Source organism: Dipodomys merriami, unplaced genomic scaffold (genome assembly GCF_024711535.1).
Source record: "Dipodomys merriami isolate MVZ:Mamm:240054 unplaced genomic scaffold, mDipMer1.0.p SCAF_19, whole genome shotgun sequence".
Taxonomy (NCBI): Eukaryota; Metazoa; Chordata; class Mammalia; order Rodentia; family Heteromyidae; genus Dipodomys; species Dipodomys merriami.
In genome coordinates this window covers 7,685,990-7,703,962 of record NW_027203270.1, presented here as the reverse complement: position 1 = coordinate 7,703,962, position 17,973 = coordinate 7,685,990, and the positions used below count along the sequence as shown (strand labels likewise).

The 17,973-nt window shown below is 42.3% G+C and overlaps 1 protein-coding gene across 13 annotated transcripts in view; it reads left to right on the top strand.

The window, feature by feature from the left end:
* The window catches only part of Synrg (synergin gamma), a 66,974-nt gene extending 50,418 nt beyond the window's left edge, over positions 1–16,556 (top strand). For 8 of the 13 annotated variants that reach the window (XM_070027147.1, XM_070027145.1, XM_070027144.1 and 5 more), the window contains 7 exons: positions 661–824; positions 1,646–1,699; positions 2,182–2,278; positions 3,360–3,508; positions 10,629–10,739; positions 11,085–11,120; positions 13,230–16,556. In XM_070027147.1, coding sequence (XP_069883248.1) covers positions 661–824; positions 1,646–1,699; positions 2,182–2,278; positions 3,360–3,508; positions 10,629–10,739; positions 11,085–11,120; positions 13,230–13,361 — 743 coding nt within the window. In that variant the 3' untranslated portion in view covers positions 13,362–16,556. The remainder of the gene's footprint in view (positions 1–660; positions 825–1,645; positions 1,700–2,181; positions 2,279–3,359; positions 3,509–10,628; positions 10,740–11,084; positions 11,121–13,229) is intronic. The other 5 variants (XM_070027156.1, XM_070027155.1, XM_070027146.1 and 2 more) reach the window with 1 other exon arrangement.
* Positions 16,557–17,973: the final 1,417 nt, after the last annotated feature.

Genomic DNA, 17,973 nt, shown 5'->3' with positions numbered 1-17,973 from the left:
TCTGTTTCAACTGATGCATAAAGTGTGAGATAATTGTTCATACTTAAAAATTATAAATTGTCTAATGTGGATTTCTAACTTAAAAAAAAAAAAAAGGGTCACACTATCTTGCAACACTAGAACTGCCTTCTCATGTCTTAACAAGAGCTGAGTAGAACACCCCTAGAAATGGGACATGGTCTCTACCACTTCTATCTCCAGCTGGCCTACTTTGTCATTGCTTTTCTTGCCTGCCTCTAAGAACATTTGAATTTACTTTAATCTCATCCTGACAGAAGAGTTCATGGGACTTCAGTGGGATTGAGAAAGTATGAAAGGTTCAGGTACAAATCCATAAACTAATGACTAGGAAAGCAGCACAACTGTTGCTTCAGTGTTTCTGCTCTTAGAATAATAGAACAATTGGTCTAGATAAGAGAAGAGTAGTAGGGAAAATTAAAGGTAGGGACACTAAGCAAGGGAAAGCAATTGAAAGGATTCATCGAGGAGTTTCCTAGAGTGAATAAGGAGTTTCCTAGAATGAATAAGGATTGTTTCTAAATGGTTCGTGACATACTGTCTTAAAAAAAGGGGTGGGGGGGAAGAATTGTGTAAGCAGGAGCCTCTGCTGGAGCTAAGCTGAGTAATCAGAACCTTTGCTTTTATCATCCCTCCTCCCAGGATCACACAAGAGGAGTCTGAGCCTCGGTGATAAAGAAATAAACCGGTCCTCACCTTCTCCAGCCCTGGAGCAGCCTTTCAGAGACCGTTCTAACACTCTGAGTGAGAAGCCTGCTCTACCTGTCATCCGTGACAAGTACAAAGATCTAACTGGAGAGGTAGAGGTGAGTGGAGTTCTTTTCTACAGGGGATCAGGTAGAAGACCAGCTGAGTCTTGAGGACCCCCGGAATAAATGCTTTGAAATTTCACCTGAGGAAATGATAAAGAGAATGACACAAGGTGCCAGAGAGAGAGAGGTGCCATAGAACAGAGAGCCAGGCACCAGTGGCTCACACCTGTAATCCTAGCTACTTAGGAGGCTGAGATCTGAGAATCATGGTTCAAAGCCAGCCTGGACAAGAAAGTCCATGAGACTCTTATCTCCAATAAACTACTCAGAAAAAGCTGGGAATGGCACTGTGGCTCAAGTGGTTGATTGTCATACAGCTGAATGTTAAAATATCAAAATAAAGGAGAAAGGGGCAATGTTCAAGATATTTTGTTTCTCTTTGCTACATCTTGGTTCCATGCTCTCTTCCTCCTGTAGGCAGCACACTTAAATTTCATTTCCTCACTCCTATTAGCTATACACACATTTGCACAGACATTATAGCTAGGAGTGGGAAGCCAGTGATTTGACATCAGCCAGTGTTTTGACTGCATACCTCCGGGTGATTGCCTATAAAGAAAGGCTACTGATGGAAATAGCAAGGTAGCATTGGCAAAGGAAAGCTGCTATAAAACATGTCCTTCAGGCTCATTTGCCATGTGCTTAGAAACACTAATTATTAATTTTAAATAATGATCACTGGGTTCAGGACAATCAACTACTTTTATGACAAGGCTTTCAATAAAAAGGAGCCTTCCATCTCTTTATTGACAAAGTCATAAGTAGAGGATCCAAGGGTTGCCCATTTAACCCAGGTCTTTGTATTCAATCCACAGGAAAATGAGAGATATGCATATGAGTGGCAGAGATGCCTGGGGAGTGCTCTGGATGTGAGTATGCACTTTGGTGGTACACCCATGTAAGTGCTCTCTTACACTGTTGTGTCCTCTCTTTGGTTCTTTTGAATGGACAGAGGCAAGCTTGATGGGAGTCATGGCCCTGAACAACGTGAAAATTATTCATCTCAAATAAGGATTCTTTCATACTTACAATAGCAAAGTTTGACTTATTTGTCAACACTTTCTTTCCTCTTCAGTCAGGGTGTTTGAGAAGTAACAAGACAGTAGTATTATCTATACCTAAATAAAAGTAGTCCTTAAAGTAGGTTCTTTAGAACCTCTATCTTTTCAGTTGCAAAGAAGTGGCAGCTAGTTTCTTTAAGGTTAAAACTAAATTCTCAGCTTTGTTTCAGTATAAGCATCAGTCATGGTTTTTCACATTTCCTTGCTTTTTTTGGTTGGATTTTCTAGTAATTGGAAATTGATTTGCAATGAACTTTCTATATAAGGGAATGTGATTTCATTTCTTATAGGTCATTAAGAAGGCAAATGACACCTTAAATGGAATTAGCAGTAGTGCTGTTTGTACAGAAGTTATTCAGTCAGCTCAAGGCATGGAATATTTATTAGGTATGTTTGTTTATATTTATTGAATCATGCCGCTTTGTATTATTATCAAGTTTTACTGAAAAAGTATTTTGAGGGGCTGGGAAGGTGGCTTAGTGGTAGAGTGCTTGCCTTGCATGCCTGAGGCCCTGGGTTCGATTCCTCAGCACCACATAAGCAAAAAGAAAAAAGCCGGAAGTGGCGCTGTGGCTCAAGTGGTAGAGTGCTAGCCTTGAGCTGAAGAGCTGAGGGACAGTGCCCAGGCCCAGAGTTCAGGCCCCACGACCGGACCCAAAAAAAAAAAAAAAAAAGAGTATTTTGAGCTAGTTCTCAAGTTGTATACAATTTTACTAAGCATTTACATCTGTACATAAGATACGTAAGTCACAAACAAGACCTTATTTGACATAAATCCTAAGTCCTAAACAAGGAGCTATGGCTTATATATAGAATGTCCTCCAAAGACCCAGGTATTCAAGGCTTAGCACTATTATGAGGTAGTAGAAACTCTTAAAAGATGGAGTCTAGCTGGGCACCAGTGGCTTATGCCTGTAATCCTAGCTACTCAGGAGGCTGAGATCTGAGGATCATCGTTCAAAGCCAGCCTAGGCAGGAAAGTCTATGAGACTCCTATCTCCAGTTAACCACCAGAAAACTGGACGTGGCACTGTGGCTCAAGTGGTAGAGCACCCTCCTTGAGCTGAAGAGCTCAGGACCAGCGCCTAGGCCCAGAGTTCAAGCCCATGGCCTTTTTACATTATTAATACATTTAATCTTTTCAGCCATTTTGTAAAGAGATACTATTAATATCACAACTTTATAGATGAGGCAACTGAAGCCCAAGGAGATTCCCATTATTTGCATGGCTAGTAAGGGGTAGAACCTAGTAAGACTTGAGCCCAAACATCCTAGCCCTAGAGTCTGTGCTGTTAACTAAAGTTCATATGGCAGCATTGACAGATGTGCTGACTCCAAAGAATAGGTATGTTCACTTCTGTTATGGCTATTTCCTTCTGAGAGACACCTGCAAGCAACTAAGTCGCTTAGTCCTGCTCTTCGCTCTTTGCATACTCCAGCACCTAACCTCTGTCCTCTCACCTGGCAGGAGTGGTAGAAGTATACCGAGTAACCAAACGTGTGGAGCTGGGGATCAAAGCCACTGCAGTGTGCAGTGAGAAACTCCAGCAGCTGCTAAAGGACATCGATAAAGTCTGGAATAACTTAATCGGCTTCATGTCACTTGCCACTCTCACAGTAAGCACGTTAGACAATGCAGCAGTGGTTTTTCTTTCCAGAAACCTAACTTGTGAACCTGGGGCTACATTCCTATGATGGCACTTGTCAGAAGATGAAGATACTGTTCCAGGATCCTGTTTGGTTAAAGGAGGAAGGTGACATGCTAAGCTGGCTTCTAGAGAGCTTGCAAAACCCACCAAACATAAAATAAGAGTGTAGCACATTTACCCTACATCCTTCAACAGACATGCAAGTTTAAAAAAAAAAAAAAAAAAGCATTGATTTGAGTTCCTTTTCTCCTGTTCAAACAGGCACAGTTCTGCTGCTTCCCAGATATCTACCAGGAAATGAGGTGTCTGTCTTTCCCTCTAGTGGGTTTCTGAAAGAGAAGTTGTCAGGGAAGTTATTAACTTTCACCAGTTGTTTTTCTCCTCCTTTATATTTTATTAGGTAGAATTTGTATGTTGGTATATCCATACCTATTAGTCATAATGATATCCTTTTTCACAAGTCAGAAATTTATATTCTTCCCACATCAGGAATAAATACTGTTCTTTCTTTTCTTTTTTACATTTAACTACGTAACCCATCTGAACAGAACTGCAGCTGTGTGGTAGGAAGCAGTTCTCACTGCTCTGAAACAGGCAGTAGGATTTGTAGCAGTCGCAGCAACCTGCCTCAAACAGCAAATCTTCCCTCTGTTGTTACATTGCTTCTACTTTGCAATATTAAGTTCTTAAAGAATTTAAGTAATTTCTCAAATTTATTTTATTCTTTTGAACCATTTTTTATTTATTTATTTATTTTTGGACAGTCCTGGGGCTTGAACTCAGGGCCTGGGCACTGTCCCTGAGCTTCTTTTGCTCAAGGCTAGTGCTCTACCACTTGAGCCACAGTGCCACCTCTGGCTTTTTCTGTTTATGTGGTGCTGAGGAATCAAACCCAGGGCTTCATGCATGCGAGGCAAGCATTCTACCACTAAGCCACATTCTCAGCCCACCATTTTTTAATTTGTGGCCCCCAAATCACACAGTTTAGATAATTATTTTTAGAAAAATTAATTGGCCAATATAATAATAAATGGAATGTAGACTTTGAAGTGTTAAAATTATGTTTATTTGGCAACATGAAATTCTTTGCAAATCTGAATTCAAGAGGTTAAATGTACTGTTTGGCAAAAATTCATAGCATTTCTACATATTAACAGAAGTTGGAAAATATAATGAGTGCTGCGAATGTGGCTTAGTGGTAGAGTGCTTGCATAGCATCCATGAAGCCCTGGGTTTGATTCCTCAGTACCACATAAACAGAAAAAACTGGAAGGTACACTGTGGCTCAAGTGGTAGAGTGCTAGCCTTGAGCAAAAGAAGCTCAGGGACACTACCCAGGCCCTTAGTTTTAAGCCTGAGGACTGGCAAAGAAAGAAAATATAATGAAATAGGCTTGACTGTTTTTTTCTTTCTTTCTTTCTTTTTGGTTAGTTGTGGGGCTTGAACTCAGAGCCTTGTTGCTGTCCCTGATCTCTTTTTGTTCAAGGCTAGCACTCTACTACTTTGAGTCACAGCTCCATTTCATGTCTTTGAGTGATTAATTCGGAGATAAGAGTCTTATGGAGACTTTTCTGCCCAAGATGTCTTCAAACCATGATTCTCAAATCTCAGCCAGGTGGTGGTGGCTCACACCTGTAATCCTAGCTACTTAGGAGGCTGAGATCTAAGTGTCATGGTTCAATGCCAGCCAGGGAAGAAAAGTCTATGACACTCTTATCTCCAATTAAGTCACAGAAAAAGCTGGAAGTGGTGCTGCGACTCAAGTGGTAGAGTGCTAGCTTTGAGAAAAAGGAGCTCAGGGACAGCACCTAGGCCCAGACTTTGAGCCTTAGGACCAACAACAACAAAAAAAAGACAACAAGTGAGGGTTCAGAGATTAATTACCTGCAACCCTACAGTGGTAGCATGCACTGCAAATTATACATGAACACCACTACATATTTATTTCTCTAAATTACCTCTCTTCTTCCAATTACAATTGCTTTTCACATTGTTAACTGCGACAGAAAAATAATCACTCTGTTCAGATGTTTTTCTTTATTGAATCATTCATTTCTTCTTGACAGGCAGATAGATCCTCAAGTCTGTAAAACAAACTTGAATTGCACACTGCCTGAAGAATGGCATATATTACACAGAAATATAAGGCGAGACTTGTCCTAAAGAAGCCTTTGCTATGTAACATATCAAAATAGCTACATAAAGATAAATGACATACAATCCAACACCTGTGTAGTTGAGTTGTAACAAAATTGTATAAACCACAGTGACTGTGGAAAAGAAGCCCACAGCAAGAAGCTGGTTCCTACAGAGAGGCCTGACTGAGGTTGTATAGGAAGCTTTGACCCCGTCATCCCATCACCTCATGGTAAATGTGTCCTCAATGGACCACATTGCCACTGTGAGGCTCCTTGACTTCTTCAGTATGTGACCCCTCCTGGTATCAATAGTTTCCATTTGTTTTGCACTTAGCATCTGCTCTCTTCCTTCTATTCATTCTCATTTAATGCAGTAACAAGCTGTGAGGTCAGCAGTATTTTCCTTGTTTTTTTACAATTGAAGAAATCAGGAGCTCAGAGAAAATAAAAAGACCCAAATTGAGATCTGGCATCTGAATCCACATCATTGTTTTAAAATCTACACTTTTCCCCACTATGTTATTTTTAGCTTTTAATGTCCTAGAAAAGGCTTGTTCTTTTTTTTTTTTTTGGTCCGTGGTGGGGCTTAACCTCTGGGCTTGGGCGCTGTCCCTGTGCTCTTCAGCCCAAGGCAAAGACTCTAACACTGGAGCCACTACACCTCTGGTTTTCTAGTGGTTTATTGGAGATAAGAGTCTCACGGACTTTCCTGCCTGGGCTGGCTTTGAACCATGATCCTCAGATCTCAGCCTCCTGAGTAGCTAGGATTATAGGCATGAGCTACCGGCACCCGCCGTCTTGTTCTTTCTTAATGGAGAATCCATGAGACTGTTCCCTTTAAACAGTGGCTGCATGGCTGCGTGGGGGCTGGAGTGGAACTCAGTAGAATGTGTGCTTAGCAATCAGTACATGGCCTGTACACACACACACACACACACACACACTCTCTCTCTCTCTCTCTCTCTGTCTCTCTGTCTCTCTGTCTCTCTCTGTCTCTGTCTCTGTCTCTGTCTCTGTCTCTCTGTCTCTCTGTCTCTCTGTCTCTCTGTCTCTCTGTCTCTCTGTCTCTCTGTCTCTCTCTCTCTCTCTCTCTCTCTCTCTCTCTCTCTCTCTCTCTCTCTGCATTATCTTCCTCTAGGAGGAAAGCTCCAGTTGTGGTATGCACTACAATAGGGATGCTTGGATGAAGGAAAGTAAGGTACGAAGTCCTAAACTCCAAGTTGTGCTCTCTTAATAGTTACTTGAGTTGGATGTTACATAGGCAAAGAGGTTTTATGCAGCTCTTTCCCACTAACCCTCCCTTTGCCTGAAACCCCCTATTGTGGCAGAAGCATGGACCCCTCTGGGCACAAAGACCCTGAAGCAACCTGCTCTCTAGGGGAAAAGTCTATTGTAGAAGATGGGATGCTCTGACTGTCTGCCCCCCTGAGTAAATTGTTACCTAAGCCTTTATCTCCTGAGTATGGATTGAAGTTCTGTAGATCTGAAACAAAGAATTCAGTTTGGGAGGAGGAGAAGGGTAGAGGGAAACCTAATCAATGTTTGTCTTACAAAATCTAATAGAAAAGACTTTTTCTCCAGACCCAGCCAACTGGAGAGCTCTTTGATTCCATTGTTACCTTCAATGTCATACAGATTCTTTTCTGATTCCTTTCATTGTGAAATAGCAGTGAATTTCAGTGAAGTTATTTCCTATTGCTGTGGCTTGTGTGTGTGTGTGTGTGTGTGTGTGTGTGTGTGTTTGTACATGCACGTGCGCTTACACATGTGCATATGAGTGTACAAGCATGTGCTGATCCTTTTCCTTGAACTCAGGGTCTGTCAGAGCACTGTTCCTGAGATTTTTTTTTTGCCCAAGGCTAGCATTCTACCACTTGAAACACAGTTATACTTTCAGCTTCTTGGTGATTAATTGAAGAAAAGAGTCTCATGGACTCTGCTCAGGCTGACTTTGAACATCAGTCTTACAAGAGCAGGGCAGGCTGGTAAGAATAAGCCAGAGTGATGTGAAGGGAGGGAGAAGGGGAAGGGAGGGCTACCGTGCTGGGAGTGCAGCCCTGCCAGTCAGTTCATTTCAGCTTCTTAGCTCTTAGCTCTAAGAGGAACTGCGCTAATTTGTTACCACAGCAATTTCAGAGTAACCAAGCCAACAGGAAAAGTCTAGGATTGCTTGTGGAACTGGTGTCTAGGTCACTCTTTATATCTAACATGCTAGATAAAGTTTTGTGATGGTAACAAACATGCCCTCTAATCTTAGCAGTACACAACAGCTCAGCTTGCTTTCTTGCTTATACTGTAGGTGCATCTCAAGTAGGATTGGCTCTATACCATGGCCTTTTCACTTGGTGACCAGAGATGACAGAACCTGTACCATGTTGAGTGTAGTTGGCCACCACCAGAAGGTCAAGGCAACATGACAGATAGCACATTGGTGTTAAAGGCATCCTTTCAGTGGTGATGCATGTGATTTAGGGCACACAGTCTGTTTCATTGCAGTTTACCTAGCTATGCCTAATTTAGGAGAGAAGGGAAGTCCGTGCTACCATTTATTTAGGAAAGGAGAATGTGAGTGTTGATTTTAAAAAATGCTAAGTACCACCAAACTCTTAATAATGATTTTCTTGAATACTACTTAGAAGTTTATTACTGGCTCAAGATTCAGGATTATGTAGCTCCATCTGACTGTAGGACTTAATTTGTGTAAGCACATGGTGTTTTTTTGGGGTTTTTTTTTTTTGGTTTTTTTTTTTTGTCGGTCGTGGGGCTTGAACTCTGGGCCTGGGCGTTGTCCCTTAGCTCTTCAGCTCAAGGCACGCGCTCTACCACTTGAGCTACAGTGCCACTTCCGGTTTTCTGGTGGTTTTATTGGAGATAGGAGTCTCACGGTCTCTCCTGCCCGGGCTGGCTTTGAACCACGATCCTCAGATCTCAGCCTCCTGAGTAGCTAGGATTACAGGCGTGAGCCACCAGCGCCCGGCAGCACATGGTGTTTAATATAAATATTCATCTTTACTAAATACATAAGATACCTGCCAATTAAAGTAGATGGTGACTTTGCAGTAATCTGTAGAATGTGTATGTTTTGATACAGTTGTGGCCAATGAGTGGTGTCAAATTCTGTTATACACTACAATAATCCCCAGCTTATCCATATGTACTGAGGAAGGTTAATTTTATCATTTGAAAGATTAATTTGTTTAGAGGATAATTTATGTACTCTGAGGGTTTTCACTGGATATACTAGTAGGACCTTTTCATTTGTTCTCATTATGCCTTTGGTGAACAGATATTCAAAGGCTTTATTAATTTACTGATTTCATGATTCAGAGTTTTTTAGATTCTATTTCTCAAATAGTCCTGAATCGTGAATGTATATAATGTAGATTACAGAGGTGATAATATGTTTTTAACCTCTTTGTAAAGCTTGTTAGAGTTTTTCTCTCAAAGCAAATAATCACATAGACTATTTTGTTGTTTCCAGAACACATGTCCTATAGCCCTGAGAGCCCCACCACTAACTGAGGGAGGAAGCTAGGGTGAGGGATACTGTTACCATTTTACAGACAACAGAACTAGTAAATAAGTGGTAGTACAGCCTCTTTTGCATATGACCAGAGTTCCATGATTGCGGTGAAAAAGAGAGGGGAAAATAATCACCCTTGGACTAAGCTAATATAGTGTGCATTGCATTTACTTCCATCACCCAAGCCAGGGCCCCCTTGTACAGAACTGAATCACACTTTCCTACCCCAGCTCTGGTTGAAGAAAACTTTGTGGAGATACTTTATGATTTGTTATTTCAAATTAGAAAGGGATAGAAAAACATCTTACATAATCCACATAATTTCTTTCTTTCTTTTTTTTTTGGGGGGGGAGGGGTCCATGCTGGGGCCTGAACTGAACTCTGGGCTTGAGCACTGTCCCTCAGCTCTTCAGCTTAAGGCTAGCACTCTACCACTTGAGCCACAGTGCCACTTGCTTCATTTTCTGTGGTGCTGAGGAAACAAACCCAGGGCCTCATGCATGCAAGGCAAGCACTCTACCACTGAGCCACCCTCCCAGCCCAATCCACATAATTTAAGAAGCTTTTCCAGCTGGGTGCCAGTGGCTCATGCTATAAATCTAGCTACTCAGGAGGCTGAGATCTGAGGATCACAATTCAAAGCCAGCTCAGTCAGGAAAGTCCATGAGCCTTTTTTTTTGGTCATGGGGCTTGAACTCTGGGCTTGGGTGCTGTCCCTGTGCTCTTCAGCTCAAGGTGAGCGCTCTACCGCTTGAGCTACAGTGCCACTTCGGGTTTTCTATTGGTTTATTGGAGATAAAAGTCTCACAGACTTTCCTGCCCAGGCTGGCTTTGAACCATGATGCTCAGATCTCAGCCTCCTGAGTAGCTAGGATTATAGGCATGAGCCACCGGCACCCAACTCATGAGACTCTTATCTCCAATAAAACCACCAGAAAACGAAGTGGTGCTGAGCTGAAGAACTCAGGCCCCACAACTGACAAAAAAAAAGAAAAAGAAAGAAAGAGAATAAAAAAAAGAAGTGTTTTCCTATCCCTTAGGGGGAAAAATACAAATACATACTATAGTTTTGCTTTGTTGCTCAAAAACATTTTGGTTATCCCTAGTGGATCAACCTACAATAACCATAGGAAATGTAGCCATTACCTTAGGGAGAATTTTGTCATTATCCGGGGTTATCTCAGTATTATTAAAGACATCCCAGGCCCCAGCTTCACAGATCCTTGTCCACCTGGAGTGAACAGTACCATGTGGGTGATTGTGGGTTACCACAAAGCACATAGCAGGTACTTGGCAAACATGTACAAAATCAAGCTATTGTATTGTGGCACTGACTTAATTTGCTCCCACACCTGGGACTATTGAGGGAGTAAAGCAAGCAGCCCTGGAAATGCTGGTTCTTGACTATGCACCTTTCATCCTCATAGCCCGATGAAAATTCGCTGGATTTTTCCTCCTGTATGCTGCGGCCTGGGATTAAAAATGCTCAGGAACTTGCTTGTGGGGTGTGCCTCTTAAACGTGGATTCAAGGAGCCGGGTAAGTCAGAGCCATTCCTTCAGCAGATGACTGTGTCCCTAGCATGACTTTTGAGGAACAACCCCAAGTGAAACTCACTTGACACTGCAAGGCTTGTGATTACAGGTGGGGCTCTGAAAATGGCCAGAGTGCTGCCAAACGGATTCAGTCTTTTTAGAGGACACTGGGCAGCTGTTGAGCTCCTGGTGTGGTTCTGCGCTTCCTAAGTACTTTGTGCTGTCCCTCTAGGACCCCAGGCACAGGGGTGGGAGAAAAAGGTTAAACCCACGAGGATTTATTTGAAGCTAGATGCCCTGTTTGGGGGAACTTTTTTTTTTTTGACCTATGATTTCAACATTATTTCAGAAAGAAGAGAAGCCTGCTGAAGGACATCCTAAAAAAGTATGAATGAATCAGTTACACATTATCTTAGCGTCTCCATCTTAATTTTGAGTGTGGAAGGCAAACAAATGATTCTGTTGCCATCCTGGACCGTGCCAATCATGAATCCTCCACTGACTCATTCTTGTCCCATAACATTAGATTGGATCTGCTAACATGTCTGTCTGGTCTGTTTGCTCGTGTTTCATCATTGCTTCTGGTGTTACAGTTCTTTCTCTGCCATGACCTCAGAAAAGAGTAAGCAGCTACTGGAAGACATTGTAGTGATATGGAATGAGACCAGAGTCCCTCAGGATTTAGCCCATCATAGACAAAGCAAATTCTTTGGGGTTTCAAGCTTGAATTCTTTACTGGTAGTGTTCTAGAACACAAATTGCAGGACATTATCTGACTGACTGTAGCAACTGAAACTGCAGATAATGTGGCATGGTGTTGATTCACTTGTCACCTTTCAAGAGTTGTTGCAGTTGTTTCCTGTCTTAGAATTTCTTTGTCATAGTAAGACTGGAGCCAGTCTCAGAAATTGGAGAGATTATATATGATAATAAATAAGCAACCTTCAGCACAGTGTGGAATGAGTTATCCACAGCTCTTGGCTATTTAATTATTTGTGGCACTGCAAGTTCTTGCTAGGCAGGCACTCTACCACTTGAGCCACTTCTCTAGTTATTTTTTTTTGTCCTCTAGTTATTTTTGAGGCATGGTCTCACCTTTTCCCGTGGCTGACCAGGACCATAGTCTTCCTGTTTGTTTCCTGCCATAGCTGGGATGACAGGAACAGACCATCATGCCCAGTTTTTTCAGTGAACATTTTTGGAATTTCATGACATTTTTTTGGCCCAGACTGGCCCTGATCCACAACCCTCCCATTTTAGCCTCCCAGGTAGCTGGGATGACAGGCCCACACCTCCAGTTGAGATAGGTTCTCATGGACTTTTTGCCCAGTAGCTAGGAATACAGATGTGAATTACTGGTACCAGACTTTACTTTTTAATCTATTCCTTTCATTTTGGGGGGCATTACTAGGGAGGGAACTCATAGCTTCCTTGAGCTTGCTAGGCTGGTGCTCTACCACTTGAGCTATACCTCTAGTCCTTTTGCTTTATGTTTTTTTTTTTTTTTTTGGTCAGTTGTGGGGCCTGAACTCTGGGCCTGGGCGCTGTCCCTCAGCTCTTCAGCTCAAGGCTAGCGCTCTACCACTTGAGCCACAGCTCCACTACTGGCTTTTTCTGCTTATGTGGTGCTGAGGAATCGAACCCAGGGCCTCATGCATGCAAGGCAAGCACTCTACCACTGAGCTACCTTCCCAGCCTGCTTTAGGTATTTTTTTTAATAGGGTTTTACACTTTTGCTTGAGTTGGCCTGATTTACAAACCTCCTTCCTTCATATCATGCTTAGGTGAGAATACCAACATGAAAACCCCCCTTGAGTTATTGGTTGAGAAATGGAGTCTTGCTAACTTTTTTGCCCAGGCTGACTTCCAACTGCAGAAGTCTGCAGTCCTCCTGATCTCTGCCTCCTGAGTATCTGGGATCACAGGCATGCACCACCATTTCTTTTTTTTTTTTTTTTTTTTTTTTTGGGGTCCAGTCGTGGGGCCTAACTCTGGGCCTGGGCGCTGTCCCTCAGCTCTTCAGCTCAAGGCTAGCGCTCTACCACTTGAGCCACAGCGCCACTTCCGGCTTTTTTCTTTTTGCTTATGTGGTGCTGAGGAATTGAACCCAGGGCCTCAGGCATGCAAGGCAAGCGCTCTACCACTGAGCCACCTTCCCAGCCCCGCACCACCATTTCTGACCTCTTGACTATTTTAGTTTTCCATATCATATTCTCTCGGTTTTTCTCCACAATCTCCTCTGCCTTTTCTATGAAAGATTTGGCCACCTTTTGCTGAAAGTAGGTTGTTTGATAATTATTTTTATATACCTTTAATTAGCAGTGAAAACTTTCTCACTTGAATTTCTATAGCTACCTGTTCAGCTTTTGTGTGTGTGTGTCATTCAGAGCTCAGCCTCTGTGATACCTGGAGAGGTGTTATGTGTTAGTTGCTGACAAGCTCTTAGATTCAGAAAAGGCCTGATTTGCCCCACATCTCTGTCTATTTCCGGCAGGCTTTCAACTCAGAAACAGACAGTTTCAAGCTGGCCTATGGAGGGCACCAGTATCACGCCAGCTGTGCCAACTTCTGGATCAACTGTGTTGAACCAAAGCCTCCTGGCCTCATCCTACCTGATTTGCTCTGAAAAGCTCTTCTGTGAGGCACCAGCTTGTTTTATCTTGGGTTTTTTTCTGTCACACCAGCTTGTTTTATCTTGGGTTTTTTCTGTCACACCCTTTGTTGGTGACTGACAGGGACCAATAAACAGAATACAAGGACTGTGAAGTTCACTTCCAAAAGTCTGCATGAAGAATTCCCCAGGAGAGTGGAGCGGAGGACACAGTGGCAGTCCAGGTGACCTGCTAATCCCCACTGCCCATCTTGGGATTTGAGGTGAAGCTGCTGTCCTGCCCAAACTACAGGTAGCACCAAAGTTTGTTCAATTCTTTCTAGCTTGTTTTCTTTTTAGGACTCACAAAGCTCTAGCTCTCTTAAGAAGCTGTAAAATATGGACCAGTTTTAAGGAATAATTTGCTGCTGCAGTTTTGAGACTGTGAAGGATTGACATTTGAAGAAAAATAGATTCTTTTTGGAGGACTGCAATTTGGCAAGACTGTTTGGAGCCAGTGCTTATTTATATCTGAAGTCTTAAGTCCTGTGAAGTAGAATGCATTTCTCTGCATTTCACTGAGTATGTTTGAAATGAATAAAAGGGGAAATGGTGATTAAACTGACTCTTTGCTTTGTTACAAACCTGACTCCACAGGACAGTGACAGGCAGTGAGGGCACATCTGCCATCTGCTGTCACCCTTAAACCTCTGGTCTGGCCCTTGTCTTCATTCCTGAGTCAGCTATCAAGACTTTCCCATGCTGCACCTGGGCCTCTGGGTAGTGGAGAACAATGTTTTGGAACAGCCTCTCAGAGCTTGTGTATCAGTAACGGTTCTTCCCCTTTGGAACCTCCACTGAAAACCTCCCTTGCCTCTACTCTGCAAGGACTGGTACAAAGCATGGCATTTTTTCCAGATAAGACCTGGAAAGGCTGTGGAATGAACTCTCTGCAGTGGCCTCTCTCCAAGCTTCCAAAAATGATGGTAAAGACTGGGACTGCTAGCTTTTACAGTACCCATGAGAGAGATGTGAAAATGAACTCAGGTGGAAAAAGTGGAGCTCCTGGCCTATATGTGTGCCTGTTAGTGACAGATACTTGTCATTGTTCAGCAATATCACTGAATTTTAGAAGGAAAAGTCTCATTTTTTTTCTGATGTAAGAATTTTCTTTGTCATTTAAACTGAATGCATAAAATCAGGAGACCAACAGCCAAGTGGTTAAAGGTGGTTAAGGGCTGCTGTTAGTCATGTCCTTTATCTGAGGGTGTGCTTGTGTGTGTGTGCACATTTATGTGCACACACGCATGTACACTTGCACACATGCCAGTACTGGAATTTAAAACTCAGAGCCTTGCACTTTTTTTGGGTCAGTCATGGAACCTGAACTCGGGGTCTGGGTGCCGTCCCTGAGCTCTTTTTGCTCAAGGCTACTGCTCTACCTTTTTGAGCCACAGAGTCACTTCCAGTTTTCTGGTGGTTAATTGGAGGTAAGAGTTTGATGGACTTCTCCTGCCCAGGCTGCCTTTGAAATGTGACCATCAGCTCTCAGCCTCTTGAATAGCTAGGATGACAGGCGTGAGCCACCAGCATTTGGCAGAGCCTTGCCCTCTTGCTTAACTTTCACTCCAGGCTAGTGCTATACCACTTGAGCCATACAGCTCCACTTCTGGCTCTTTGCTGGTTGGAAGTAAGAATCTCAGACTTTTCTGCCCTGGCTGGTTCTGAATCATGATCATCAGATCTCAGCCTTCTGAGTAGCTAGGATTATAGATATAAGCCACCCAGTGCCCACCTAGTTTATCTAAGGAATTTTCAATCTTGAGTGCTTCAGTTGAGTAAAGAGTCTCTGACCTAGACCTAGTTTCTATTTGTAAACTGACAAGGTTGCTTTTGTCTGTAACTACTGTTTTTACACTATGTTCCCCTTCCAGGACAAAACTTAGGAGAATTCTGTGCTATTCCAGCCTATCTATTATCCATTATCTCTAAAAAAAAAAAAAAAAAAAAGGTAGAGAGTATTTTACACAGCTGTTGATGTGGCCTCTGCTTTAACTTACTATTTACCAGGATGTACAGAGGAGATGTTATTTACTCCAGATGGTATTATCTCTGGCTATTAATGACTGAGACCTCTGTCTGATTGTCACTGAGAGGCTTGTCCATGTGCAGGGCTAGTGGAATGAGTGGCCAGTTTTTGCCAGGCTCAATCCTGAACAGCACCAGCGCCTACCATGGTACCAGAATAACAACCAGTTTCAGTCAGTCATATAAATTCCCTCATAGAACCAGAGAATGGAATCTACCTTAGCAAGAAACATGGTTCCAGCTTGACAGGATTTATATTGCTGAAGCATTTTGTGAAATGTTACATGCAGTAATTTTTTGTTATAATTTAATCTGTTTACTAGATTGGTCTCCACTCTTAGATTTTCTTCCAGAATGCCTTGGATAACATTCCTCATTGTTGTAGATGCCCTTACCAAGTGTGATACCTTGAGCAATGCCAGAGGAAAATTCAGTAGCCATCAAGTAAAAACCTTTTCTTATGAAAAGTATCCACTACTTTGAATGTGTTTAATACTTGAAATGTTTGTTTAGATGCCTCCAGTGAGGATGGGGGTAAAACACCATGGGGCTGGTTGTCTTTGCATGCGCTCACCGAAATGACTCAACCCTACTCTCAGCTTCACTTCAGCGCTTCTCCTGTTAGCCAAGAGGACAGTGTCCTTGGAAACAGTAACCAAGGTTACTTATCCCCATCCTGTGTATTGTGTCAGGCAGCCTCACCCTACTGTTTGAATGGCGATTAATAAGCACTTTTCTGAGTATTGTGTTTTGCTTTTTAGATTTCTATGGGTTAGCATGTAATTTTTGTCTGAACATGCTTGAGCTTAGAACAGGTCTAAGGTATACTAGGATATTATCTATGATTTATTTTTCCCATCTCATGGTTAGCATTCTACATGGACTGCATATTTAAAATTATTTTAATGTTATGTGTAATTATACATATTTTGTGTGTTTGAATTTTTTTTAATTTTTGGTCTAATTCACATAAAGACATCTACTTTCCTATTAGAATGTTCTTGAAAAGACTGTAGGAGTTGTATGTTACAGTTGTGAAATGCTTGCTTTGTACTGGCGGCCACTGAAAATTCCCCTCTACACCTAGATCAAACAGCTTATTTTGTGAATGAACAGCTAATAAAGTAACGTTTTTCAAAGGCATTTGCTGCTCAGAGGGGAGCATCGTAGCCTGCTGTAGACCAGTTCAACTTGCATCAGTATGCAGGCAAGATGTCTACCCTGTGTTTCTATGCCTTGGTTGGAAGAGTTTACACCAAATAGTTACACCGGCAAGTCTTCTCCTTCCAAAGTCCAGCTGAGGAAGGAACTTAATGAAACAGCTCTGGGTGAAATATGCCACGTTGCAAATATTTTAAGTATCAGCATAATAATTTTTTCTCCATTTACATTAATGTAAATAGTGTTATATGACTGTTCATTATTTTGTGACTTTGGCTATATTAGCATAAGTGAATGAGGTGAATGAGTGAATGAAGGATGGTGTGGCTCTTCCTTGTGTGAACAGCTGCACAAATAGCTCCCTAGTTGCCCTGTTTAGCCATTATAAATCTTGACTCTAAAAGATTCTGAGGGTTTGTGATGATATTAACTGTTAAACTTCTCTAACATAAAAAGCAAGTGTAGGAGAATGTCATGCCACTATATACTTTTGGTCTTGTTTTGACAGGTTAAGATTTCACATAAATGTAAGGCACTAGGATGAAGTGAGCTAGGACACTTGGAAAGGAGTTAGGCTTCCCAAGAGCCAAGAACACTTGGTTAACATTCCACTAGTATTGTGTGACAGGATTTCTACAGGAAAATGTTCCTTACTTTCCAAATGTCTGGGTCACCAGTTGCTTCCTTCCCATGGGACAGTGATTGCTTTGGGGTTCGTGATCCAAGGCCTGGACCTAAAGTTGGGCCTTGTACTGAAAAAGCCCTGGTACCCCCTCATTGCTTTGTCTTCACTGCATTCTGATCATGGACAATTTTGCATTTTTGGTTCTTCTATTTAGGCAATAATGGTGAATATTTGTAAGAGTGGGTGAGTGGTTCTTGTATAGAAGAGGAATTTGTTTAGAATTTACAAAAGGTGCCAGGCACTGGTGGCTCATGCCTGTAATCCTAGCTATTCAGGAGGCTGAGATCTAAGGACCAGGGTTCGAAGCCAGCCCAGGCAAGAAAGTCTTATCTCTAACTACTCAGAAAGACTGGAAGTGGCTCTTTGGCTCAAGTGGTTGCGTGCCAGCCTTTAGCAAAAAGAGCTCAGGGACAGCGCTGAGGCTGAGTTCAAGCCCCAGGACAGGCCAAAAAAAAAAAAAAAAAAAAAAGCTAGAACATTATTGCATGAATAAGTTGTAACATATGTAAGTATGCTGTAGCAGCAGCCGTGTCTGCTGTAGACTTCAGGTAGCTCTCTGATGTAGCTTAAGAATCCACCTGGTCAGCGCCTAGAGCTCATTAAACTCTATTACATCCCTGATGAGTTGTGCTGACAGATTTACTGGGAACGAGGAACTGGGTGACATTTCCAAAGCTAAACAAAGGAAGCTATTGTCATTTGCTTATCACTCAT